Genomic DNA, 27973 nt, shown 5'->3' with positions numbered 1-27973 from the left:
GGGTCTGGGGCAGAGTGGAGTACAGGTGTTCTCGTTGTGGCCCCAGGCGAGTGACAGAGGGAAGGTGGGTCGGCCATCCACCCTGGGGTCGCTCCAGGGGCCTGGCCAAGCTGAGGGGTTCACAGTCTCCGTGGTGTGGATGCTGGAGGGCTGGGGTGCAGGCCATGCCCAGACACGCACACAAGGCTGCCAGGCACCTGCTGGGCCCCCAACTCCCCAGAACAAAGGTGCTGGGGGTGGGTGGGGGAATCTGGCAACAGTCTTTCTGACAAAGACAGGAATGCCAAAGTGGCCGAGGTCGACAGGGGTCCGGACGGGAGAGTAGAAAACGCTCGCGCTCAGGCACTGCACACACACGCGGGTTCGGTAGAACTGCGAGGCTGGAGTCACACGACGCTCTGCCGGCCCCCCGCCCCCTCAAACTCGGACGTGCCTGAGCCTCCGCCCCGGCCAAAGTCAATGAAGATCCCCTCCGAATCCGAGTCGACCGACTCTAGGATCTGGTCGACCAGGTTCTCGGGGCTGGAAGAGGCCGGGGAGCCGTGGGCCGCGCCCGGGCCAGGCTTGGGGGGCTGGGCCGGCGGATACAGTCTGTTGGGGCAGGGTCCCGACGGGGGCGACGACGGGGAGGTGCCGAAGGCACCAGCGGGCCCCGGGCCGGGCGTGTCGGCGAAGCCCTGGGGCTCGGGGCAGGACGTCATCTCGGAGACCGAGTGCCGCCGGATGCCCGCGCCGCCCACCGCAGCGCCCTCGGCCTCGTGCTCCGCCACGGGGTTCAGCAGCGGCGTGTTGTAGCTCTTGGAGCGCACCACCGGGTTCTTGGCCAGGACGTCCCCCGAGCGGGAGCGCCGCAGGTAGTGCTTCTCTGCGGAGAGACAGGCGGAGAGGGCATCAGCAGGCATGGCCGGCCAGGCGCGGAGCAACCCCGGTTCCTGCAGCCACCACGCGCCCGGCTCCGCACCGAGCGGCCGCTCCAGGGGAGTCCGGGCCCCGCACCCACGGATCCTGCGGCCATCCCGGGGTCGGGGGTCCCTCCTCCTCTCCGCGGCCCACCCCCTCAGCCTGGGCAGGGTGGGGCTCGACGGAATCGCCCGTTCGCACAGGAGCACCTGGTGCACGGGCCTCCTCATTCCGACCCGCGGGAAGTCACCAGGCCCAAGCACTTGCTACACGCCAGCACCTACCTAGGTGGACAGAGTCCCTACCCTCAAAGCTGCGGTCCTACTGTGTGTGTGTGTGTGTCAGGGGAGACTAGAAACCCCTTTTGGGGGCCACAGCTCAGGCAGTGGCAAACGCTGAAATGGGGCAGAGGATGAGGGCAGGGCTGGGGTTTATTCTTAACCCCGGGGAGAGGACGACCATGGGGGCGGGGCGCAGGCCCCCCAGCTCAGGACCTGCGGTTCCATGCAGCGACCACCAGGTGGCAGGGATGAGCGTGGCCAGCGGCCCAGGGGCCATTCCTGGACCACGGGAGACAGGCTCCCTCTTGGCCTGGCAGGGGTCTCGGGGTCCAGGGCCGCACGAGCCGGGGCGGCTCAAAGCTTTCCTCCAGCTGCTGGGGCCCACCTGAGCGGAGGCATGCCGCTGGGCAGGTTTCAGACCTGCAGGTGGATGGGCCCGCTGGACATACAATGTACAGCTGGCCCCCGGGTCCTCTTCACGTACCTTGTCCCAGGCCCAGGTCCTCCCTGCCCTTGTGCCCCCGGCCTGGCCTTCCCTGAGCGCCTCACCCATGGCGTGGGTCACTTCATGTCACCTGGCAGGGGTCACCTTGGGCACTCATCTGGGGATGGTTTATTCACTTGTCTGCCTCCCCTGGTGGCAAGAACCCTTGACAGTGGGGTGTGGTCCCCCCTGAACCCCAGGACCAACAGCAGAAGCTGGCACCCAGCAGGTGCTCAGCTGACACTGCTGACTGAACCAAGGGGGCCAGCAGCCCCAGGACGCCCAGGCACACCCACCCCATAATCCCTCCACACACCCCAGGAGCCCCCAAATAAGCCTGACTTTCTTGGGCTCTGGGTCATTACACGTGCTAGGTCCTAGCAAAAACCCCGACCCCAGGACTGAGCATGGACGTGACTTCTGTGGCGGATGCAGGGGCCTCTGGGGGGCTCTTAGAGGAGCCACAAGCAACACCACTAATGCTGTCTGCCCACCAGGGCAGCCCTTAAAGGAGGGACCCCCAGGTGACCCACCCTGTGTGCCCAGTGATCCACCCTGTGTGCCCAGTGATCCGCACGCCACATGGCCGGTGGGTACTCGGGGCAGACCTGCTGCGTCTGCACCTCTGGTTCGGTGTGGCCTTTCACTGGAGGCTGGGGTTCCCAGGCAGAGGTGTGGATGGGGCCAGGGGCCACCCCGCCCTCCACCCCAGGCCCAGGCGACCCCTACCCAGGATGCAGGAGTGTGTGAAGGCCCCCTCGCCAGAGTAGAGGCCGTAGGTGCCCAGATAGGGCGACACCACCTTCTGGATCAGCGTCTCCAGGCGCAGGTAGTCCTTCGTCACGCCCCGGGACTCGTGCACCCCCTGCGAGAGGGAGAGGGCAGGAAGGTCACTGGTCAGCCTATCCCCTGCCTCCCAGCCCAGCCGAGTGCAGCTCAGAGGCCACCACAAATGGCCCGACCCACCCCCTCTCTTCGGTCTTGGCCCCCATGGCAGGGGCTACTGCACCCTCCCTTTCCAGGCGTCTCTCCGGTTGGAACCTCTGAGCCTCTTCCTGCTTCAACGCTCTCGTGGGGGCCCGCTGCCCACAGCAGCCGGCGTGGCTGGGAGGCTGCGATGTCCATGGAGAAGGCTCTGAGGCCAAATCAGGCCAGGTACCCTGAACCCCCACCCGGACAGCTGTGAGCTGGCTTCCCAGAAGCTCTGGGCAGTCACTGGGGCCAAGCTCATCGCCGGGGCCCCTACCTCACCCACTTGTCCCACGGAGCACTGCAGGCAGGCAAGGCTGCCCCCAGGGGCGGGGCCTAGGTCCAGGTCAGCATCTAAGCTGGACGGTCAAGCCCCTCCCATCTGTTAGCACCATCCGTCCCCCTCCCACGCTGCCAGGTCCTGTCCAGCTCCTCCCAACACTTCCCCTCACCCGGAGCTTTGAAGGGCTTTCCACCTGCTCCCATTTCACTGGAACCAAGGCCTGAGGAACGAGGCTGCCCACGGGACAGCCTTGGTCTTGCCCACCCAGCTGTGAGCCCCGGCAGAGGGCTGGGCTCACAGCAGGATTTAGTGAGCGCTGCTGAATGAAGAATGTTTCCGAATGAATGGATCATTCTCAAAGGACTGCCAGCAGTTAAGAAACAAGACACACCCAAGTTAATGTTAAATGATAGTTCAGAACAGGAACAGAATACAGCTCTATGCTGCCTATGAGAAAGCCACTTAAAGGGCACAAACGCACGCACAGGAGAAGTGAGGGAATGCAAGAGATTAAATGTGTTAACAGATCACAGCTCACCCACCACGGCAGGAAAAGCCATGTCAATTTCAGACTGGACCGACTTCAGACCAAAGAAATTTGGCAGGAGTAAGGAAAATCATTAGCTATCGATAAAGAGGTTGATTCTCCAAGTTGATACAACAATCTCTAATGTGCACACACCTAACAACAGAACAGGAAACTACGGAGGCCAAAAGTGATGGGGGTGCAAGGAGAAACAGAGAAATCCATTCCCGCAGCTAGCGGCTCCAGCACTGGTCTCGGAAATAGATCCAGCAGAGAAAACCAGGAAGGACTCAGACGGACTCAACAACACCATCAATCAAGCGATACAATCGACATCTATGGACAACTTCGTCCAACGGCAGAATCCACATTTTTCTCAAGCTCACATGGGACATTCTCTCAAACAGACCATATTCTAGGCCGTAAAACACAGCTTGACACATTTGTAAGGACAGAAATCAATGTCTACTCTCAGACCACAGAAGAACTAAACCAGAAACAGAATAACCGATCACCTCCAAATACACGGAGCTTAAACAACTCACTTCTGGTTAACACATGAGTCAAAGAAGAAATCTCAAGACCTATTTATAAATATTTGGAGTTAAATGAAAATGTAACATTCAAATTTATGGGCTGCATCAAAAGCAGTGCTTAGAGGGAAATTTAAAGTACTGAATGGATACATTAGAAAATAAAAAAAGTCTAAAATTGATTGTCTAAGCTTCCACCTTAGGAAACTAGAAGCAGAAGCACAAGCTCAATCCAAGGTAAGCAGGAAAAAAGAAATAGAGCACAAGTCAGTGAAACGGAAAACAAAAATGGGTAGAGAAAACCAACAAAACCAAAAGCTTTGAAAAGATCAAAAAATCCACAAGCCTCTAGCCAAGCTACTGAAGAACAAAAGAGAAGATAAACATGACTAACATCAGAAATGAACGAGGGGGGGACTTCCCGGGTGGGTCCGGTGGTTAAGACTCTGTGCTCTCAAGGCAGGAGGCATGGGTTCAGTCCTTGGTTGGGGAACTAAGGTTCTGCATGCCAAAACCCAACCCAAAGCAAACGAACAGAAACCCCCACAAATAAACAGACAAAACAAAGAAATGAAAGAAGGAACATCTTATTACAGACCCCAGAGTGACTGCGCTCAGTCCTGTCCGACTCTCTGCGACCCCATGGACAGAGGAGCCTGGCAGGCTACAGTCCCGACTCGGGGATGGAACCTGCTTTGGGAGGATTCTTCACCACGGGGCCAGCTGGGAAGCCCTATGGACGCCCCCAGAAGTCATCCAGATGAACACGGAGGAACTGTCCCCGCCCCCAACCACAGCACTGTGAGTGAGGATGTTACTGCTGAGCTGTGCTGGCCGGTGCACAAACCGTATGTCCCTTCATTCCCAGGACTTGTTTATGAAGCCTGGTCTCTGCTCCCCACTGCACAGTGAGGAAACGGGGCCCCAGGGCTGGGTTATTTGGGTGAGCTCAGATGCAGGGCTTCTTCCCCAGTGGCTCAGACAGTAAAGAATCTGCTGCCATGTGGGAGACCTGGGTTCAATCCCTGGGTTGGGAAGATCCCCTGGAGAAGGGCATGGCAACTCACTCCAGTATTCTTGCCTGGAGAATCCCCATGGACAGAGGAGCCTGGCGGGCTACAGTCTGTGGGGTTGCAAGGAGTCGGACATGACTGCTATTCAGCTTCCAGGACCCCAGGAAAAGGAACTGTGACTCCACAGGTGGAACTCAGCAGGCTGGGGAACTCAGTGCGCTTGGAGAACACAGCAGGCCCTCAACACACGCTGACCGGGTCCAGCTGGGGCTTGAAAACTGGGGTCAAGTTCACCGTGGGGCTGGGACAAGGCCATGCAAAGTGGAGGGCAAGGCAAGGGCAAAGGGCTGAGGCTGGTGTGCGGATGGCAGCCAGGCGGGGCAGGACGATGCTGGGGGAATACGGGCCCAAGCCCAGAAGCTGCACGAGGCACAGGGACCACCAGGGGTCAGCACTGCCCTGGCTTGGCCCCCACCCAGGAGCTGCTCTGGGATCAAAGTGGAGTCGCTCAGTCGTGTCCGACTCTACCACCCCGTGGACTGTAGCCCACCAGGCTCCTCCATCCATGGGATTCTCCAGGCAAGAAAACTGGAGTGGGTTGCCATTTCCTTCTCCAGGGGATCTTCCCGACCCAGGGAATGAACCCGGGTCTCCCGCACTGCAGGCAGGCAGACCTCTTTACTGTCAGAACCACCAGGGAAGCCCTCCTGGGATCAAAAAGAAAAAAGAGTAAAAGTTAGTCCCACAGTCACGTCTGACTCTTTGAGATCCCATGGACTACCACCAGCCTGGCTCCTTTGTCCATGGGATTTTCCAGGCAAGAATACTGGAGTGGGTTGCTACTTCCTTCTCCAGGGGATCTTCCCAACCCAGGGATCGAATCTGGGTCTCCTGCATTGCAAGCAGATTCTTTACCAACTGAGCCACCAGGGAAGCCTGGGATCAAGGTGACACCTTATTCCTCAGTTAGAAATCCCAGTGTTGTCACTTCCTGCCGCCAAGAGCAAGCACCATGGAGGACTCGGCACCGGTTTCTTCCCATCATCCTTGAACCTGCCCCCAGGGAGGTGGTCCTACTCCATCACACAGATGAGGGGGCAGGCCGAGATGCAAAGTCCCTCCAGCTGCTCCCTGCCCCTCCCTGACCCAGGGCAACCCAGCCAGTTCAGTTCAGTCACTCAGTCGGGTCCAACTCTGCGACCCCACGGACTGCAGCATGCCAGGCCTCCCTGTCCATCACCAACTCCCGGAGCGTGCTCAAACTCATGTCCATCCAGTCAGTGATGCCATCCAACCATCTCATCCTCTGTTGTCCCCTTGGATCAACAGCCCTGTCCATCAACAGAAACCCAGCCAGGTCGGACCTAAATCCCTCTGAAATGCCCACTGCAGGCCTGGCACCCTGCTTCACTGCCAGGACAACCAACTCCCACCGAGAGTAGCCTCTGGACCCTTCAGCCCTCAAGGTTCATCGGCCCCTTCCTTGCTCTGCAATCTTCAACCAGCTGCCCTGGGTCTCCCCGCTGACCAACCTCACAGACCCTAATTTAGGAGGACTTGCACATGCAAGTCTGGGTTCAGGACAGTGAACTGGGTTTGGAGCCTGTCTGCCTCGGGCAAGCAAGGACTCTTCTTTTCCCTGTGAGCCTGTGAGGTGGGGTGGTTGATGGTGCTCCCCCCGAGCTGTGACAGCAAGGTAAGCTGGCTCAGTGTAGGGTGCCGTGCTCATGACCGGGTGTGGCGGTTTGCAGAAAGGTCCAACAGGAAGGTCTGGGATTGCTGGAGGGAGTGGGAAGCGGTGGTCGCCAGCCCCACCGCTGGATGGGGGCATGTTGGGCCCAGCCCCGGGGACACTCTGTCCACACACCCCGGCTTCCCGCAGGGTTCCAGGCCAGCCTCCTCCTCTGTTCCGGCAGCTTCCTCCCCCTCCCTGGTTCTTCCCGAGGGTCCCTGCTTGATGGGTCTCACATGGACAAGAACCAGGCTCTGTCCCCAGGGAGCCTGCCCCCGTGCCTGGGGCCCCACCCACCTGCAGCACCAGCAGCATCTGCACGATGGCGGGGGGCACACGAGCATGGGCCCGGGCCAGCGCGTCCTCCAGCTTCACGCCCAGGGTGATGGTGTTCCGAAAGTGCAGCAGGGCCAGCTGGCGCACCGACGGCTCCTTGCCCTGCAGACACGTGGCCACCTCTGTCACCGAGAGCCCCCAAGACACCGGGACGAACCCGCTGACCCCCAGGCCCCCGGCCACCCTGCCCTCCTCCCCAGACAACCCTTGTTCTGAGGAGAGAGGGCCCCACGCAGCTTCCTTGGGCGAGGGAGGGGTGACTGTCACACACAGAGACCCTCCTGCGTGGGGTACCGAGCATTGCTCAGGTCTTCCTGGGGTCCTGGGGAGGGGGCTGCCTTCCGTCCATCTCGGCAGGGGGCAGCATGCGCAGGCACAGACGGCCCACAGAGAGTGGAGGCGCGCCCACCCCCAGGTCCGGACCACTCACCTGCACCGGGTAGAAGACCGCCTGCAGGGTGGGCAGCACGTCGCTGAAAAAGAAGTCCCAGGTCTCCGCCAGCGAGTCCAGCAGCTTCTGTCCTGTGGGCACAGGGACCGTCATCACCACCCCAGGGGCAAAGGCAGATACTTTCTGTCTTCCCAAGCCACGCATCACCTCCTCGCACCCGGGGAGGGCGCGGTCCCCGGAGCTGACGCGGGGCCCTGGAGGTACCCCCGGACTGGCCGGGTCGATAGACCGGGACCCCTTGCTTCTCCTCCTGGTGCCTCAGTTTCCCCACAAAAACAATGGGGTTTGTGTGGGGGGTGCTGCCCTGTGGCCCAGGAGATGGGGCTCCGTGCTCCCACTGCAGGGGGCGTGGGTTTTATCCCTGGTTGGGGAACTAAAATCTGCAAACTGTGCGGTGCGGGGGCGGGGGCCGCTGTTAATACTCCTCTCCCAGAGCTGACAGAAGGAAACTGGACAAAGCAGGGCCTGGGGCAGAGAGGGTATGGGTGTGTGTGTTCCTGTTTGCACCACACACAAGCCCCCGGGTGCTCTACTCACACCTCGTCTCATCCACTGGCCCCCGCCACCCTGTCTGTCTGTCTCCCCCAACAGACACTCGCAGGGCACCTACACTGTGCCAGGCCTGGCACCAGGGACCCAGCTAAGCCTGAACTGCCCGAGTCCCACCACGCTGACAGACAGCAGCAATCGGGGCTGGGAGCGGTGGGGGGCGGGGAGTGACCCCACCAGGCAGATGAAGAGCTGGGCTTTGGAGAGGGTCTCTTCCTTCAGGGCCCTTGTCCCCACCACCTGGGGCTGCCTAGGGTGGGCCCTGGGGAGCCAGGATGACGGCCTTCAACAGCTGAAACCCGTCCCAGGCAGGAGGGAGTCAGGCAGGGAGGGCTTCCTGGAGGAGGTGCTAGCCGAGGGTTTGCCTGGTGAGCTGACACCCTCGGCACAGAAACCACAGAGGCAGACACATGGGAAGCAGGCATCTGGACAACAGGAAGGAGCGACGCCAGCCACAGGGTGGACAGACCCTCAGGGGAGGGACATTTTGAGGTACTCCTGCGCTGGCTCTGGGCATCCCCAGGAAATGCCAAGTGCTGAACCCTTAGCCCTCCTGCCTGGAACAAGCGGACAGCCGGGGTGAAGGCTGCCGGCTCAGGACGAGCAGGCTGCCAGGGTGTGTCGCTGAGGCCTCTGCTGCTGGCCGGGACCCCCAGCGGGAAGCCAGACCAGCTGTCGGCTGGGGACACAGCGGGCGTGGTGGGTCAGTGTCCCTGGGAGCCGAGTGGCCAGGGCCGCAGACTGCAGGTTGGCCAGCCTCCCAGACCACACCACCCACACCTGGCTCCTGGAGGTTTCCCTGGGAACCAGGACGGTGAAGGGCCCTTCCTTTTCAGTTCCCTTTCCCTGCGTTCTGGGGGTGCCCCCCCCCGTAAAGTCCCCTGGTCTGTGGAGGTGCCAGGCTTGGAGAGGGCAGCCTGGCAGGGGGAGGGTGACCGTGGGGAGGAGGGGGTCTCTGCATATGACCCGTCTGCCTGGTGGCCAGCTCCCGGTCTTCCCCGGGGGCTCCATGGTGGGCTGCATGGAACCCAGGACGGTGGGTGCCCACCCCTTGAGGAGCCTGGCCTGCACACAAAGGTCCCTTGAGGTCCCCGCCGTCGCAGGCGAGAAGAAAGGCAGCTCAGTTCCCGGGCGGCCGTGGGGCGGCTCTGGGCGCGCGCCAGGCCTGCGTCTGGCGGAAATGCAGGAGAAAAGGAGACCTTGTAAAACTGAGCACGGGCCCGGGCAGAGCAGCACGCAGACCAGGGGTCAGGAGGCTCGGCCCCGTCTCTTGGCTGGGCGCTCTGCCGCCCGGGGACTGGGGGTGGGGGGGCGCTGGGGTTGTCAGCGGTGAGGCAGGCACGTGGCGTTAAAGCCTGGCCCCAGGAAGCCCCCATCAGCCCAAGCCTCAGTATGGTCCTTTGTGAAATGGGCATGATCCGCGTGTCCACGCTCAGTAGGCTGAGCGCTGCCACGTAGCAGGCACTCGCTGTTAGCCTGACGCTGACCAGTGGACCTCTGTGGTTCGCAACCAACCCAGCAGGACCTGGACTGCCCAGGGGTTGGACAGCCCTTGAGCCGGTTCTGGGATGGGGGTCTGGTCAGCCTGTTTACCTTCCTTTGGTTTGATCATGCAGGCCTCGGAGACAGAGATGTGCCGGGCTGACCTCTGCTCAGGTCTCAGTCCAAGGCAGCCCGGGGACAGCAGTGACCCCAGGGCAGCTGGAAAGGCCACTGCAGGGGCTCAGAGGTGAGCGTGTGAGGGTCATTGCAGCGGAGGTGGGTGGCCTGACCTCTAACAGGCCGGGATTCCTGCAGGACAAGGCCGAGTCCAAGGCCTGGAGCCTACGCAAGACCCTTGGGTCCCCCTGAGACCCTGAGTGTCTGCCTGCTGAGAAATGACCCCAGCTGTAGCTGAGTCCTTGGAACTGTCACCTTGAATGTGTTCCCTGGAGGGAGGCTGCCATTTCAAGGCCCCTTGGAGCTTCCCACATTTCCAGGAATCAGTCTGCTCAGGAGCAACGTTCAAGGCCTCACTGGAGGCTGGAGTGGGCAGGTGGCAAGATCCTGGGGCTGCCCCGTGTGGGGCCACCTGCCTCCCAGCAGAGGCATGGGCTGAGGACATGGCTGGCCACAGGGAGCAGTCTTTGGGACTTAAACTGGGGTAGAAGGCAGTGGGGTGGGGTGGGCTCCCAAGGCTGCCTCTCAGGGTGTGGCTGGCCCCTGTCCCCACCGCATGGGCTGAAGGAGGCCACATGTCCTCCTGAAAAGACCACGTTTCAAGGCCTGACTCCATGCAGCCCTCCCTGACTGCCAGGTAGAGCCAACCCTCCCTTCCCCAGGGCCTCCCTTCCTCCTGACACCGATCACACTGGACTGTCGCTGTCTGCTCCATGTCTGTGTGCCCAGCTGGGCTGTTAGCCCCTGCCAGGCAAGGCCCAGGTCCACCTCCAGCTCCCCAGAGGTCCCCCCCGGGGCCTGACCTGTAGTGAGTGCACTGATGGAGCCCACCTGACCCCCAGCACCGAGGTGGGGACAGAGGGAAATGACGTGTCTGTGGCTAGCTGGGGATTGGAGGCCAGGCCCTCTGGCCCCCAGCCTTGAGCTCCGTGCCGGTCCCCGAGGCCAGGGGAGGTTAGATGGGGCTAGTGCTCCCTGCTGGGTGGCCTGGTGGCCACAGCCACCATGGGCAAGACTCCACCAAGCTGCACAAAGCGCCTCTTCTCCAAAGGGCCTAGCTCCCTTGGGCCGGAGCTGGTGGGAGGGCAGGCATTGCTGGAATGTGCCAAGTCAGGAGAGGGGTGTGGGAGGGCCCCTCCACCAGGAAATCCTCCTGCCGGCTCAGGTGCCACCTCCTCCAGGAAGGCCGCCCAGATCCCCAGTGGCCTGTGCCTCCTGTCCCCACATCTGTGGTTCTCACGGCCCTTCTCAGGCTCCTGCCTTGGCCGCTTCCACCCAACAGACGCAGAACTGGTGCAGAAGGGACAGAGGACACAGCTCTGAGTTAATGCTGAGTGCCCCAGGCCTCAGTCTCCATCTCTGTGAAATGGGCTGAGGCCCTTGCTTTCCAGGGTCAGTGAGGATGTGAGCGGGAACCTGGAGCAGCAGAGAGAGGAGTGCAGATTCGGGCACTGGGCTGCCAGGGAGGGGCCGTGTAGCCTGGGTGAGTGACTCAGCCCCCCTGTGCCTCAGTGTCCCCAGCGTTCACTGGCTACAATGATGGAACCTTCTGCATGGGTCTGTCGGGTGAGTTGGGCGATGGAAGCTGCTGGGATGAGTTCAGCACAGGGGGGCGTGTGTGGGGCTTGGCTCTGGCACAGAGGGGCCTGTCCCACATGGGGCGGGGCACACAGCAGGCCCGCAACAGCACGTAATCAGCCTGAGCTGGGTTCTCTGCATAACTCGATTCATCTCTAGGCCAAGTCACCCCTACCAGGAGGTGAACACCCTGCATTTATCACCCTCCAGCCCACAAACATGGGGAACCCAAGGTTTCTGGGACCTGGCCTGTCCTTCCAGAGCTCTGAGCCCGGTCAGGAGCCCCCCTCTCCTCTCTGAGGGCCGCCATGGGTGGAGAGGCCAGCTGTGACTCCTGGCCCGGTCCCTAGAAGGGCAAAGGAGATGTGCTCTGGACCCGGATGCCCTGGGTTCCAATCCCACCTCCACCTCTTACACACACCATGGTTCTGGATGAACTGAGGGCCACCGCTGCCCTGTCCCCAGCTATGAAATGGGTACAATGACCCAGAGGCCTCACGGGGCCCCAAACCTCGGCCGGGAGCCCAGGTCAGCTGCTCCTCTGGCTGGGGACGACCCGCTCTGCCATGTCCTGGGTCTAGACCACTCCCCGCCTGGTCCTCAAAGATCCTGATGGGGGTTCTCCCAGGCTGCTGGGACGGGGTCCCTGGGGGCCAGAGAGCCTCGTGGGCAGTGAGGTGAAGCAGAGGCCTTCTCCCTGACATCCCTCGGCCCTCCAGGGCCCCATCAAGGTCCCTTCCCAAGATCAGATCTTGGCCCCGCTGCCCTTGAGGCATCACTCCTGCCCCTCTGAGCCCCCTCGCCTGGGAGGGCCACCCCACCTCCCCAGAGCCCTAGGTGGAGCCCAGGTGAAGCCAGAGTGCCCAGGCGCCACGCCCTCAAGCAGCCGGCACCCGCTCCTGGCCCTGAGCCACCACACTCACCCTCGTAGAAGCGGATCTTGTCTCGCAGGATCACCATGCCTTTCGTCAGCAGCTGGTTCTGCAAGGCACACGTGGAGATGCCGTCACCGCCCCGGGCTGTGGGGACCCAGGGCCCCCAACACTTCCCAGCAGGCAGCCGAGGCCCCGAGGGGGAGGGGCCCACTGACGATCCACAGCCCGCCTGCCCCAGAGCTGGGATCTCAGCTCCCCTAGTGGACACGGGCGACTGACCCAACCAGGTTGTTCTGAGACAGAAGTGGGTAAGGAACCCCCAACCTGCCCCCCAGAGACAGGCCAGGCCGGGGTCTCCCGCTCCAGGCTGAGCGGCTGGGCAGGTAGCCGCCCCTGAACCCCACGTGGAAGGAGGGTCTTTCAGGCAAGAGGGGCTCTGTGACCGAAGGATGGCGTGAGCGTGACCATGGGCCACCTGAAGCTCAAACAGCAGCCCCTGGGACCACCCCTCGAGCAACACTGGGTGGCCTTCGCAACAGCTGGAGCAGCCAGAGGGCGGGAACAGTCCGGGGGCCAAGGACCCAGGAGCAGCCCCGGCCCACGAGGGCACGTCACTCAGCTGCAGAAAGGGACGGGGCTCTGACACAGGCACGACGTGGAGGAGCCTCGAAAACGCCGTGCTCAGTGAGAGAGGCCAGGCTAAAAGGCCACGGCTATGCAGTCCCACCGATGTGAAATGTCCACACAGGCGGATCCAGACAGAAAACAGATCAGTGGTGGCCTGGGGCTGCGGGGAGAAGGGAAAGGGGTCGAGGACAGGGTCTCCCTTCGGGGTGACGGAAAAGCCCTGGGATCGGACAGTGGGGACAGCTGTCTGTGCCCCCGAGAAGAGCTGTGAGTATGCTGAACACCACCGCACTGCGCACTGTTCAGAGGACAGGCCATGCAATGTATCAGTTCACACTTCAATAAAGCTGTTAAGTGAAAAACCAACCCTACACCCACAGGATGGGGAGGAGCCCCAGGCTGGTTCTCACCTCCCCTCTCCCGGAGGGTGTTGGGGAGCCTGCATGAGGACACCCCTGCATGCACCACCTCGGCCTTCCTGCCTGTGCGACCTCGGGGGCCCCGGGGCCCAGTGTGTTCATTCTGTTTGCAGGCCTGTGGCTTCTGCAGCACCTGGGAAAGGGTGACCTCGGTGCCACGCTAACACTGTTACCACACGGCTCAGGGCGACACAGCCCAGGGCTTGTAGATGAAGAACACTGGGACTCTGGAAACCAACCCTGATCTTCCAGGAAGAGGCGGACAACCAGTCACAAAAGTGACCTTGAGCCCCGTGCCAGGCAGGGTTCTGAGTCCTCACCTGCCTCTGATCGCGTAAGCGCCCCAACAACCCAAGCTGGCTGGCTGGGGAAACTGAGTCACGCCCAGGAAGACACCTCGAGCCCAGCGCGCCACGCGCCCACCAGGAGCAGGCACCCTCTTCCTACCCCATCCTTTCAGGCCGACTCAGGAAGCAACCCCGGGCCGGACGGGGAGCAGAGCACACCCACCTGTAGGTACTCCGTGAAGAAGGACCCCAGCTCCGTCTTCAGCAGCTGCCTGTGGGGGTGGGGGAGAAGGAGTCAGAGAACCCACGGTGCTGGTGAGGGTGGGGGTGGGGTGGGGGTCACCTGCAGCGGGAGACCAACCCCCTCGGCCCGGAAACCGGAGGATGTGGCCAGATGCTTCTCCAAGACAGACGAGTGGCCAGTAATGCGGGGGAAGACGTTATCAGTCAGGTCAGGGGAAGGCTGACCACTGCCAGTCACCGCTGGAACCAAACCCAGACCCCGATACCCACCCCGGCACTGTCAGAATCAAGGTCCCAGGCTGTAACACCTGCCGGGGAGAAGCTGGGGAAACTGACCCCTCACACTCGGTGAGAAGGAACACAAGACGGCGTGGCCACTGCGGACAACGGCTGGGCAGCTCCTCAAAAGGTTCAGTGTAGACCTGAGGTTCGGTGTGGACCCCTGAACCCCACCCTTAGGTGCAGACCCTGGAGCAGCGGGAGCAGAGGTCCACGCGAGGTCTCCTACACGGATGCTCCCAACAGCCGAAAGGTGCACACCACCCAAACGTCTGTCAGCACAGGACTGGGGAAACAAAAGGGCGTGTTTTCATACAATGGGGTATTATCCAGGCATGAAAAGAAGTGAGGCGCTGATACCCGCTCCAGCCCAGTCAAGCCCCGGGCGTGGAGGCGCACCGGGCTGAGGGCAAGAAGCAGACGCCAAGGCCATGCGCATTATCCTATGACTCCACTTATAGGGAACATCTGGGCAAACCCATGCAGATGAGGTGGGCTGAACCTCCCAGAGGCCGGCGGCGGTGGTGGGGGGGTGATAGGGAGTGACTGTTAAGGCGTCTGGGCGGGGAGGGAGGGGTGGGGGTGATGAAAACGTCGTGGAATTAGATAGTGGTGAGAGTGGTACAAGCTGTTCAGTTCAGTTCAGTCCAGTTCAGTTCAGTCGCTCAGTCGTGTCCGACTCTTTGCGACCCCATGAATCGCAGCATGCCAGGCCTCCCTGTCCATCACCAACTCCCGGAGTTCACTCAGACTCACGCCCATCGAGTCCGTGATGCCATCCAGCCATCTCATCCTTGGTCATCCCCTTCTCCTCCTGCCCCTAATCCCTCCCAGCATCAGAGTCTTTTCCAATGAGTCAACACTTCGCATGAAGTGGCCAAAGTACTGGAGCTTCAGCTTTAGCATCATTCTTTCCAAAAAAATCCCAGGGCTGATTCCTTCAGAATGGACTGGTTGGATCTCCTTGCAGTCCAAGGGACTCTCAAGAGTCTTCTCCAACACCACAGTTCAAAAGCATCAATTCTTCGGCACTCAGCCTTCTTCAGAGTCCAACTCTCACCATCCATACATGACCACAGGAAAAACCATAGCCTTGACTAGACAGACCTTAGTCGGCAAAGCAATGTCTCTGCTTTTGAATTTACTATCTAGGTTGGTCATAACTTTTCTTCCAAGGAATAAGCGTCTTTTAATTTCATGGCTGCAATCACCATCTGCAGTGATTTTGGAGCCCCAAAAAATAAAGTCTGACACTGTTTCCACTGTTTCCCCATCTATTTCCCATAAAGTGATGGGACCGGATGCCATGATCTTCGTTTTCTGAATGTTGAGCTTTAAGCCAACTTTTTTGCTCTCCTCTTTCACTTTCATCAAGAGGCTTTTTAGCTCCTCTTCACTTTCTGCCATAAGGGTGGTGTCACCTGCATATCTGAGGTTATTGATATTTCTCCCGGCAATCTTGATTCCAGCTTGTGCTTCTTCCAGCCATTTCTCATGATGTACTCTGCATAGAAGTTAAATAAGCAGGGTGACAATATACAGCCTTGATGTACTCCTTTTCCTATTTGGAACCAGTCTGTTGTTCCATGTCCAGTTCTAACTGTTGCTTCCTGGCCTGCATACAGATTTCTCAAGAGGCAGGTTAGATGGTCTGATATTCCCATCTCTTTCAGAATTTTCCACAGTTTATTGTGATCCACACAGTCAAAGGCTTTGGCATAGTCAATAAAGCAGAAATACATGTTTTTCTGGAACTCTCTTGCTTTTTCCATGATCCAGCGGATCTTGGCAATTTGATCTCTGGTTCCTCTGCCTTTTCTAAAACCAGCTTGAACATCAGGGAGTTCACGGTTCACGTATTGCTGAAGCCTGGCTTGGAGAATTTTGAGCATTACTTCACTAGCATGTGAGATGAGTGCAATTGTGCAGTAGTTTGAGCATTCTTTGGCATTGCCTTTCTTTGGGATTGGAATGAAAACCGACCTTTTCCAGTCCTGTGGCCACTGCTGAGTTTTCCAAATTTGCTGGCATATGGAGTGCAGCACTTTCACAGCATCATCTCTCAGGATTTGAAACAGCTCAACTGGAATTTCATCACCTCCACTAGCTTTGTTTGTAGTGATGCTTTCCAAGGCCCACCTGACTTCACTAAAAACCACTCATCTGTACATTGTAAAAGGATAAATTGTATCTTAAAAAAAACAAACATATATGGGCTTCCCTGGTACCTCAGACAGTAAATAATCTGCCTGCAATCAAGGAGACCTAGGTTTGATCCCTGGGTCAGGAAGATCCCCTGGAGAAAGAAATGGCCACCCACTCCAGTATTCTTGTCTGCGAAATCCCATGGACAGAGGAGCCTGGTGGGCTACAGCCCATGGGGTTGCAGAGTCAGACACGACTGAGCGACTCACACTTTGAAGGGCCATCTTAGGCCTTCAGGGTGGGGGTGGGGTGACCTTGTCCCAGTCCCTCGTTTACTCCTGCCCCGAGCTGATGAAGAGGTTTGCTGCCTGTTTACCCCAGGGTGCAGGGACAGGGTGGCACCGGCTGGGGCATGAGGGAGAAAGAGCACGGAGGTGGGAAATGCCTCCTTGCACAAGGTAGCTGTGAGACCCTGGGTAAGTCTCTCGACCTCTGAGCTTCAGCCTCCTCCGCTACAACATAGGACTAATGCCTCGGCCTTCTCAGATGCCCTCGACGCTGGTCTGTCCCAGCTCCCGCAGCCGAGTTCAGTTCTCAACCGTTGGCAGGAAATAAGGGGCGTTCAACTGGGCTGTAATGGCCTTTCTGGGAACAAAACTCCCATCATTAGGCAAGTGGGTCCTTCCACTTGTAACAGAATAAATATCCTTCACGATGCTCAACGGCAGCTGGGAATGTGGGCGTCATCTTGAGCCACTGCCCAAGTCCCTCCCCGTTTCCCCTGCAAAGCGGTCCTGGACCAGAGAGTGGGGTGTGAAGGCCATGGGACACAGCTGGGGTCAAGGGTCACAGAGCGGTCACTGCCCACCTCAGCTCTAAGGGTGGAACCTGGGGCTAGAGGACAGGGGGGCCTGCCTGGGGTGCCCCCTTCCTAGCACGGCCCTCCTACTGCTCCCAGACCCGGGCCCGCATGATAGGACAGACGGCCACTCACCGGACACCTTCGTTCAGGCTGAAAAGTTCCTGGTCCGGCAGCCCCTTGCGCTGGAAGACGGCGATCACCCCGTTGTGGATGCTGAAGGGGGAGGTTGGAGGGGGAGAAAAGGGTTGCCGAACAGAGGTCCTGAGCCCCAGCCTGCCTTCCCTCTCCCTTGGCGCCCCGCCTGCTCGGCTCGAAGCTGGGCAACGGCCTCTCGCAGAGAAGGCAGGCCTGGAGCACACAGATCGGCTGCCCCACGGGACCCCATCGGCCCCAGAGCCTCAGATCCCATCTAGAGCTCCAGCCCTGTCACCAGTCACTGAGCTCCCAGGTACCTTCCACACACTCTGCCTCCCTTCCCGCATCCCTGAACCTTCTGCGCCCAGGCCAGACACTAGGGAACACCCTCTGATGGCCTCCTGCACCCCCAAAGACAACCACCTTGTGCTTCCAGGTGCCCTTGAGCTGGCCCCTGACCGCCTGAACTGGGAATCTGTGTTGTCTGCACCTGGCCCCACTGGGGAAGCTGCCCTCACCGCAGGGCCTTTGCATACGTCCTTCCTTCAGGTCCCAGGTGGTCTGTGTCTACCTTCCATCAGAGTGCAGCTACGTGTTTATAGGTGACTTGTTTCATTGACTGGTTCCCACCACTATCTATAAACCTCAGAGCACAAGGCCCTTGTGCCATTAGTGGCTGCGTGCTCTCGCCTGGCTCAAAGGCGAGCCTGGTAAATGCTGTTCGGTCCTTAAGTCGTGGCCAACTCTTTGTGACCCCATGGACTGCAGTGTGCCAGGCTCCTCTGTCCTTTACCATCTCCAGAAATTTGTTCAGATTCAAGTCCACTGAGTCCACTGTGATGCCATCCAGCCACCTCATCCTCTGCTGCCCCCTTCTCCTTTGGCCTTTAATCTTTCCCAGCATCAGGGTCTTTTCCATGAGTTGGCTAGTGACATTCATCCTGACTCTCCCTGGCCCTCCACATCCAGCTGGCCCTAAAGCCCTGCCCATCTCTACCCCCGAGATCTCCGCTGCACCGTATCTTTCCTTCACACTCACCTGACCTCTGACTGCAGTCGGCCTCCTCACTGCACCCGTCTCCACCCAGGGCCCTGCAGATACAGCCTAAAGCCTGAATGTGGCATTCAAGGCTTGTCTGGAATGGTTCCTCCCAACCAAGCAAAGTACTGGTTCCATACCTTAGGGTCTTTGTATTCATTTCTCCTATGGGGGCGGGTGGTCCTTATGCTATCTACTAAAGTGAAAGTGAAAGTGAACGTGAAGTCGCTCAGTCGTGTCCAACTCTTTGCGACCCAGTGGACTGTAGCCCACCAGGCTCCTCTGTCCATGGGATTAGGCAAGTAACTATTCACGCTGGAGCTTTGGCTCAGGGGCCACCGCCTCCAAGAAGCTCTCCTGACATCCTCTCTTTCCCTCATGTCCTGCAGACTCACGTCCTGGCACTTTGCCGTTTACTTCCATGTTAGTTCCTGCCACCGGCCATAAGCTCCCATGAGTGAGAACCAGGGCTGGTGGCTCCACCGCCCTCCACTTAGGACCCGGTTGCTGCTGTAAGGCTCAGCACCATAGACTGCTTCCTGGTGTTTAGGGACAGCTGGACACCTGTTGCTGTGCACACCATGGAGGAGGCGGCGGCTACCAAGCTCCCAGAGCCCTTGTCTGCTCTCCCCAGCCCCACCATTCCTAGTAACGTGGACTGGCTACGCACTTTGCAGATGAGGAAACTGAGGTTCAGAGCGGCTAGGTTCCAGGAGGCCACCGAGCGCACCCAACAGCTGCCCCTACTTTCTGTGGAGCCAGCAGTGGGCAGGGCTTCCGGCTCGCACCCTAGAAGGGGCAGGGCAGGGGCAGGACCCCCACGCCCCGGGTGGGTGAAGGCAGCTCTGAGCAGTGCAGGGACAGGCCTGGGGACCAGGCCAGGTGCCTCGTCCCCTGACCTGAGGCCCGACCACCCAGGGGCGGGCTGCTGGAGTGCTGCTTATTCACGTGGCCAGGGCCACACGCTCTCCCACTCGTTTCCCGCCTGAGAAATAGGGGTCACAAGCGTGCCTGCCCCCAGGGCCGGGAGGATGAAAGCCTGGCCAGGCCCGAGCCTCAGTGTGGTCCCGGCTGGGATTGCGCGCGCCTCCAGCGGGAAGGCCTGTGTGGACCCGGCCTACAGCTCTGACACAGGCAGGCTGTTCCCCATTTACAGGCTAAAAAAAGTAAGAGTCTGTTGGGAAGTCAAACGGCGGCAGGAAGCCGGACAGCAGCTGCCACCCTGAAATCCGAACAGCCGGGGACTTGCGCCTGGTGGGGTTGTAGGGGGTCAGCCCCTCCCAATCCTGCCAGAGGCGGGAGCTCAGGGCGCTGGCACGTGGGGCCCCGTGGGGCCTGGCCACTCCGGAGGCTCAGAGGGGCCTAGCTGAGTCCTCCCTGGGGCCCAGGCCTCCGTCAGGCTGAGGGGACGGCCCGGGGGAAGGCCTTAGCCTCCCGGGCCTGGTCCTGCTGTTCTCAGCAGCCTCTGCAAATCCTTCCTCCTGCCTCCAATGAACGTTCTGGAGGAACCCCAGCCCGTTCTGGTCCGCCACCCAGAGGCCACCCTAACCACGTGGCTTTGGATGGGAAGACCGGCTTTTGGGGGAAGCCTTCCAGAGGCCCTTGGGGGTCCAGCACCCACTGGGTCACCTGCACCGCCCCCCACCCCCCCAGGCCTTCATCCTTGCTGTCCCCTCTCCTGCAGGCTCACCATGAAGTCAGGACCCTCTCCCCTCCCCCCTGTGTGGGGAGTGTATTTGACCCTATCTTCTTTTGCAAGAGGAGAGGTCTGTCTGGATCATCGCCTGCTTCTCGCAGCCCAGGCCTCACACCGCTCTATGCGTATGTGAGCAGCGCCCTGCCCAGCCCTGGGGTCCCCCTTGAGTTCCCCAGCCATCCTGGCCTCCTGCTCTGTGGACCCCGATCCTGCCCCGCCCACCTCCAGCCCCAAGGCTGGTCTCAGTTTGCATCCCAGCCCTGGGTGCCCCGGCTGCACACCTCTGCCAAGACTGGACCGCTCGTGCCTCAGTTTCCCCATCCATACAATGGGACTCATATAATCACAGCCGCTGTAGGAGACACTGGGAAACAGACAGCACCCTGTGGGGTTACGTGTGTCACACACACAGCATCAGAGTTGACTGCGGGGGTGGGTGGGGGCAGGGGTGCCCCTAGAAGCATCCCCCACGGCTCTACCATCTGCCTCGGGGTTTTCTCCATCTCCTTCTAGCCATGGCATGAGGTGGGGACTACGACAGCCCAAGCCGCAGAAGGAAGGTGAGGCTCAGAGAAGCCAGGGCACGCCCAGCAACATACAACTTGATGCTTGGTGGGGCCAGAAAGGAGCCCGGGGCCCACCGTCCTCCCACCCCATGTGGCTGCTCCAAATGGGGTGGCGGCCAGGCAAGGTCCTGCCGCTTCCCATTTCTCTGCAGCTGACGTTCCACGCAGTTTCTACGGTTTTGAGTTGGGTCAAGAATAAACCCCTGCTGGGATAGAGAGGAGACCAGGGCAGGGGTGGGGTGGTGGAGAGAGGACGGGAGTGGAGAGGCAAGGCCCATGTGGGACTTCTCCCCTCAAACAGAAGTGAAACCCCAGCCCGTGGCCTCCCCGAGCAAGGCGGGCAGGCCCAGCTGGGACACGGGCAGTGGCCCAGTGGAAACCACAGGCGGCCAGGGGCCCGAGTGGAGGCCGACCCATCACCTTTTCTTGCTGGGAGGCCCTCTCCAGACCTCCCGCCCACCTAGGGAGACAGGACGGCAGGAACCAGTCTCAGCACCTGTCACCCGAGCACAGGGCGAGGAGAGAAGCCCAGGACCCCTGAGTGAGGCTCCACGGCCCCCACGATGGGGCCCAGACCTGCTGCCCTCAGGGTTGGCTGGGGTCCCCGTGCTCAGGCGGGGGGAGGCAGGGCTGACTGTGGGGCTCCGGGGGGACCTGCCTTGGCTGCCCTGGCGTGGGGCCGCCAGCAGGTGGGAGCCCAGCAGGGCAGGACCCTGGCCACACCTCTCCCTGTCACTCATCTGTCCGTGTAGGAAACCCTGGCAGAGAGTGAGCAGGCGACAAAGCCCTGGCAGGTCACACAACACGTCTCCAGCGGATCCTGGGAAGGCTGGGGCCACGGGCGAGGCCTGGAGGTGGAGGCCTGCTCTGCTCCGGACCTGCCTCTGGAGCCTCAGGAAACAAGCGAGGAGTGCAGGCCTCCGCCAGGTGTGCCCCTCACCCTCTTAACTGCCTGGTGCCCCAGACTGAGTAGCTGGGGGCGGCGGGGATGCCAAGCACAGGCTCCCACTGGCCTCCCCTTCCCACTCCCAAACACCCGTCACCCTGGAGGCTTCAGCCAGCCTCCTTCGGCCACCCAGAGACCCCCATGAAGTGGTGGCAGGAGCTCTGGACTTAGAACTGGACAGGTCCCCTTGCCTCCGAGTCCTCATCTGCAAGGTGGTGACAGGGGTCCCATCTTGCAGGCTGCTGCAGGGAAGGAAGGCAGCCTCTTCCATGCCCAGTGTTGGGACAGGGCCCAATATCGGTTGGGGGTGGGCACCCCCATCGGAGGGATGTGGCGTTCAGGGCCCAGGAGGAGAGCTGGGCACAGGACACTCTCCACCCCCCGCCTTGCCCCTCCAGGACCAGGGATGTGCGGATGAGCAGGGCGGGCTGCAGCCTCTGGGCTCCCACTGCCAACCCCTGCCCGGCCTGACCCCAGTGGACACGAGCCCTGGGCTGTGTCTTCAAGTCAGACCAGGGTTCAGACCCAGCGTTAGCAGGGGCTCTTGGTCAAGTTGCTCTCCTTCTCTGGCCTTGGTTTCTCTGCAGGCCGCCATCGCAGCCCTGGAGACAGGCTGCAGGAATGAGAGGGCTCCGCCCCTGCACTGCATGGGCACCCACAGCTGGAAGGCAGGCAGGCGACTGGCTCAGGCATTCGGGCGACGAGTAGGGCTCCCTAATAGTCCATACCTGTGGCCCAAATGCAGGACTCAGGCCAGGGTTTGGGGGGCTCTGCCTGGCCCCCGGCTGGCCCCTCACACACAGAAGGGTCCAGACCGAGCGAGGTGCTACCTGGGGCCAGCACAAGGACAGACTGGGACAGAGCATGCCACCTCCGAGCCCCTGGGGAGGGGACGAGGGGCTGTGGGTGGGGTGACAGGTGAGGCGCCCAGGCCTCTGCAGGGCCAGCCCTGGGCCGGGCCCGGGGCACAAGCCCACCCTGGAAAGCAGCCGCAGGGGCTTAGGAAACAGCTTCCGACGGTTCTGCCCTAGTGTCTGGTTCGTGAGTGCGGCCCGGTGGGCCAGCCCTGCACCCAGAGCTCCCCTGCGCACCCACGGGAGAAGGGAGCGCAGTCCCCCGCCGTGCGTGGCCAGTGTTCACACTCCCCCATGGTTGTGTCCTTCCTAGCACTGACTACCACCTGCTCAGGCCTCATGGGTTTACCTGAGGCCCTGTTTACCTCCTGACCCCCTTCCTCGACTCCCGACTCCATGCCTGGGGCTGGGACAGCGCCAGTGGGTGAATGAGTGGACAAAGGAAGGGATGGCCAGTTGGCGCGTGGGTGCCCCCGTCACGGGCACATGCTCCGTGTTTTGTCCCACAGCCAGATGAGGGAACAGAGGCCCAGGGAGGTCAGAGGACTGGGCCAGGTCACTGCAGCGGGTCTCCGAGAAATTCATGTCCTCCCAACGCCCTAGATCTTGTTTGTAAACAGAGTCTTTGCAGACGTAATTAGTAAAGGACTCTGAGACAAAACCAGTCTGGATTTAGGCTGGGCGCTACATCCAACGACTGGTGTCTGTTTAAGAGGAAAGAGAGGGAGGACAAGACACAGGTGGAGACAGACACAGAGAATGGAGCGGTGTGGTCGGAGGCCAAGGAGCCACGGGGAACTGTAAGAGGCAGGAAGGACACTCCCTCCCCTGCAGCCTCCAGAGGGAGCGAGGCCCCGTGGACACCTGATTTTGGACTCCTGCGCTCCAGACTGGGAGAGAAAGAATTTGTTGTTTTGACCCACCAGTTCAGTTCAGTTCAGGTCAGTCGCTCAGTCGTGTCCGACTCTTTGCGACCCCATGAATCACAGCACGCCAGGCCTCCCTGTGCATCACTAACTCCCGGAGTTCACTCAAACTCATGTCCATTGAGTTGGTGATGACATCCAGCCATCTCATCCTCTGTCGTCCCCTTCTCCAGCCGCCCTCAATCCCTCCCAGCATCAGGGTCTTTTCCAACGAGTCAACTCTTCGCATGAGGTGGCCAAAGTATTGGAGTTTCAGCTTTAGCATCAGTCCTTCCAATGAACACCCAGGACTGATCTCCTTGAGGATGGACTGGTTGGACCTCCTCGCAGTCCAAGGGACTCTCAAGAGTCTCCTCCAACACCACAGTTCAAAAGCATCAATTCTGCGGCGCTCAGCTTTCTTTATAGTCCAACTCTCATCTCACATCCATATGTGACCACTGGAAAAACCACAGCCTTGACTAGAGGGACCAAGTTTGTGCCAATTTTTTTACAGTTGCCCTGAGAAACTAACATGGCCACACAGAGAAAGGGGGTTCACTTTGGACTCAAAATGAGGCATCCACAGCTCAGCAAGGCAGGTCCTGCACTGCCCTGCGCCCCGAGGCTGTTGTCCTGGGGAAAACTGCAAGGAGTCGGGGTGGACCAGCAGGCAGGCTGCAGCTAGAAGAGGCCCCGGCCCCCTGGTGATACCCGTGGAGCACCGGTGGGGAAGACCCTGTCCCTCCCTGACTCAGGGCTCTCTCTGCCAGGGGGAGGACAGCAGGCGCTGTGCTGTGCGGCATCAGTGCGGGCAGGCCTCCTGGTCCTCTCGTTCTTCCCCTCTAAATGGGGGTAATCGTATCTCCCTCCCCGGGTTATGCTGGCAGCAGGCAAAGTGAGCCAGGGGCCCCTTGCAGGGGCTCAGCTGCAGGAGTGTGGCCGGGCAGGTCCAGCTGCAACGGGTCCAAGGCCAGGTGGTTAGGAGCCTTGGGGGAGCTGGCTGCCGGCCGGGCCACACCCTACAGTCCGCCAGGGATGGGGCACAGAATGGCTCTGAGGTCCTAAAGTTCCTTTAGGTTAAGAAAAAAAACAGTGGGGGGGGGGGCCCATGTGGCCTCTCCCTACAGGCACTCCCCTGGGCTCCGGAAGACTCAGAGACGATCCTAGGGTGCCCCCACCTCTGCCTGGAGACCCCCGAGTAGCGGTGAGCACTGCAGGAGAAAGCTGCTGTTGGTGAAAGCTCAGGAACGTAGACTTCTAGCACGCACGTGTGCTCAGCTGCTCCAGTCGTGTTGGACTCTCCGTGACCCTGCGGACGGGAGCCAGGCTCCTCTGTCCATGGGCTTCTCCAGGCAAGAATGCTGGAGTGGGTAGCCATTCCCTTCTCCAGGGGATCTTCCTGACTGAGGGACTGAACCCGCGTCTCTTAGGTCTCCTGCACTGCCAGGCGGGTTCTTTATTAGCAGTGCCACCTGGGAACCCATGAGAGGCCCCCCCCCCAAAACCTATCCCTACAAGGCCCACCCTGACATGTCCCCAGAGTGAATTTGAGCTTGAGTCGTGAGTTACCAAACACCTATTACGTGCTAGACACATGCTGAGGGCTTGAGTATAGATCTTCACCTTTAATCCCTACAACAGCCTAGGAGGTGGGCATTTTAAGGACAAGGAAACTGAGGACCAGGGAGCCTCAGTGACTCTCTCAAGCAGGGAAGAGGCAGACTTGGAATGTGAATTAGCTCTGTCTGTCTCCTCCGGCTGGATCAGGTCAGAGAGTCGAGGAGGGGGACTGCTTCTCTCTCACTGCTGCGCGGGGAGGAACTGCCTCTTAAGGCTGCACGTGGGCACTGGGCCCAGGAGATGCCCCAAGGCGAGTCCTTCCCTCCCTATCCCCACACCAGTCCTGTAAGAAGGAACGCTGACCCATGGGGAAACTGAGGCCGACTGGTCCCTAACTCTCAAGCCGCTCGCAACCTGGTAGAGGACAGAAGCGAAGGGCGCAGAGGATGGTCTCAGGCTGGCAGCCCCGTGCTTCCCGTCGTGCTCAGGAATAGGTGAGTGTCCACGCTGACAGTTGGTTTCCTGGTGGCCCAGACCACAGACGGTGGAGCATCTGGCAGGGCGTGTGCAGTGGTGGGGGCGGCTCACATCCACAGCCCCCCTGGACAGCCTGCGCCCCTCTCTTCTCCTCCCCTCCCACTTTCCTTTCGGTGGAAATTATGTTTTTGAAAAGGGCTCCTGAGCAAACACGGTGGGAAACCCCACTAAACAAATCGTCTCTTTTTCCGGATTCCCTCAGCCTCGCTCTTCAAACAAAGCTGGTGGGGTGGGGGTGGGACTTCCCACGGCCCCTGCTTGTCTGGGAAGGGCTCGCTGGGGGAGGGTCGTCTCAGGAATGCCAGGCAGCTGCTGCTGCTGCACCCCTGCTGACAGCTGGGAGGGCAGGGGCCCTCCCCCCGCGCTCAAGGGAAAGCCGGCCGCCCCCACTCCCGACCAAAGGGACCTAAACGCAGAAACAGGAAGCAGAGCAACCCATCGACTGCGCCCGCGAAGCTCATCTGCGAAATGGGATAAATACTTCCTGCTCTATTTACCTCCCAGGCTGCCATGAGCAGGGGCATGGGGGGCGAAGACGTGGGAAGACCCCCGGAGGAAGGCAGGCTTGCGGGATTCGGGCCCACCCCGCCACCCACCAGCTGCGGGGTGGGGTAGGGGTGTCCCTGGGACCAGCCCTGGGCCCGCGGTCTCGTCCCTCCGTTCTAGAAACACGTTGCACTAAACTTCCCTCCCCGCCCGCATAACTCCGGCGGAGCGAGTTCTCCGCACCCTAGGAGGCGCAGAGCTGCCCCCCGGGCACAGTCCTTCGCTCCAGGCGCCCCCTCCGCCCCCCGGCTCTGGGATCCGCGGGGGCCGGCCGGGAGGGCGCGGCCTTACCTGTTCCAGGTGGCGTTGGCGCAGGCCCGGCGCTGCTGCGTGCCCCGCTCGTCCGCGGCGGCGGCGGCGGCCGGCTCTCTCTTGCCCAGGTCACTGAGGCTGGGCGAACTCATGAACTTCAACCTGCGGAGAGTCCTCATGGTGACCTCCCTTGGCGGCGGGCTCCGCGCCCACGCGCGCTCCGCGCCGCGCCCTGCGCCACGCCGCGCCGCGGGCCCCAGCCGGCGCTGCGCCCTCTACGAGGAAACTTGGGCGAAAGCAGGAAGCCGGGCGGCCCTCCCGGGGCCCGCCCCGGCCCCGCGCCTCCGCCCCGGGCCCCACGCCGGCCGCCGCGCCGGGTTAATCATTGCTCCGAACGGCCGCGGCGCGCAGCGCCCGGAGCTCGGCTGATACCGCGCGGACCCGGCGCAAAAGGGGCCCGGGGGCGGGGCCGGGCTGAGGGGGCGGGGTGCAGGGCCGGGGCGGGGCGTGGGCGTGGCCTCTGGAGAGGGCGTGCACAGAGGCGGGGCCTCGAGCTGGGGGCGTGGCCTCTGGAGAGGGCGTGTGCAGAGGCGGGGCCACGAGCTGGGGGCGGGGCCGGCTCCTCCACGGCAGCCTTAGCGGTAAAAGGCTTTAGCGTCTGAGTCCGCCCTCCTGGAGTCGCGCTCTGGGTTCCCTCTGTTCTTCCAAGGGCCACGAGTGCCCACCAGAAACCAACACGCACGACTGCACAATCCGACCCCAAACGCCCACCCCGCGATAGGCCCTGCGGCCACACGCCGACGGTGCTCTGCTTCGTGCCCGGCCCAGGACCCCTGCTGCGGTTGGTGTACCAAGTGCCCCCTACCTCGCCATCCCTCCCCACTAAAGGCTGCGCCCAGACAGATTTATCAAGACCCCGCCATGTGGACACAGGCTTCTCCCTGGTTCTCATGAAGGTTAACTAGGTCGAGGTCTTCAGCCTATTTTCCAGTTGAAAAAAACCAAGGCTCAGAAGGTGAAAGAACCTGCCCAACGCCATACAATGAACAAACGGCAAAGCTGGACCTAACTCAGGCCTCCTGAGCCCATGGCAAAACATCCCTCCAGCTTCCGGGATGCCCATGGGGCTCCCTGGCCCTTGCCCTCTCCATCAGACAGGGCAAGACAGTGTCGCTCCCCTCCTGCGTTCCCACGGCCTTTCCCGAAGCAAGGCCTTTATCACCAGAGGCCTGGCCTCACGTCTTCCTGTAAATGTGTCCCGTGTGCATCACTGGGGGAGAGGAGGAGCAGAGCCTCGAGTTTCAGCATGCGAAGGAAGGGTGCTCAGACCCCCTTTCCCCAACGCTGTACAGAAGATGGAACTGAGCCCCGGGGGCCTCCGAGGCCCCCATCCAGGCTCTCTGTATGAGATACCTGCCCCCCTCCCCATGTCAATGACAGAGCCAAAGCACCTGCCGCCACCCCTCCCCGACCCCACTGGTCTTGGTAATCCAGCCCGACACGGTGTAGGTCCACATTACCGTCCCCACTCAGAGGCTGGAATCTGCACCTCAGCGTGGAGGAGGTGGTGGTGGAGGAGAGGTCTGGCTCAACCCCCTGCCCCCTCAAGGCTGGGGCTCTTTCTGCTGAATGCCCCAGGTGGGATGATTTGCCAAGCGCAGGCTGAGCAACCAATGAGCGTCTTTTGTGGCTCCAGGAGCAAGGAGAGCCTCATGTGAGGTGTATGGACTGGGGAGGAGACACTGTCCAGGGAAAATCAACCGACGTTTCGCAAGCACGTACTGCACACCAGGCATTACCCTCACCCTCGGGAGGCAGAGTCCTGCCCAGCAAGCCCCCTGACTCTGAGCTCAGAATCAAAGGGTCAGAGACCTCTAACTCCCCCAGAGGACATCACCCCCAA

At 60.9% G+C, this 27973-nt stretch overlaps 1 protein-coding gene across 3 annotated transcripts; it reads right to left on the bottom strand.

Moving 5' to 3' along the window:
• Nucleotides 1-6: 6 nt before the first annotated feature.
• PRR5 (proline rich 5) lies at nucleotides 7-26249 on the bottom strand. Of its 3 annotated transcripts, none has more exons than XM_068970342.1 (8): nucleotides 26110-26249; nucleotides 17164-17244; nucleotides 13726-13774; nucleotides 12218-12275; nucleotides 7488-7579; nucleotides 7019-7159; nucleotides 2395-2530; nucleotides 7-865 (listed from the first exon to the last, which is right to left on the bottom strand). In XM_068970342.1, exons 1-8 carry the CDS (start codon nucleotides 26247-26249, stop codon nucleotides 387-389), a joined length of 1176 nt encoding a protein of 391 aa, XP_068826443.1. In that variant the 3' UTR covers nucleotides 7-386. The 3 variants fall into 3 exon arrangements, with proteins under 3 accessions (XP_068826443.1, XP_068826444.1, XP_068826445.1); XM_068970343.1 differs by having other exon boundaries at nucleotides 7488-7574; nucleotides 26110-26232; XM_068970344.1 differs by having other exon boundaries at nucleotides 2468-2530; nucleotides 7488-7574; nucleotides 26110-26232.
• Nucleotides 26250-27973: the final 1724 nt, after the last annotated feature.

The sequence above is a fragment of the Capricornis sumatraensis genome, chromosome 4, assembly GCF_032405125.1.
Source record: "Capricornis sumatraensis isolate serow.1 chromosome 4, serow.2, whole genome shotgun sequence".
Lineage (NCBI taxonomy): Eukaryota > Metazoa > Chordata > Mammalia > Artiodactyla > Bovidae > Capricornis > Capricornis sumatraensis.
The sequence above is the reverse complement of the archived record's forward strand: the minus strand, read 5'-3'. Positions and strand labels throughout refer to the sequence as shown.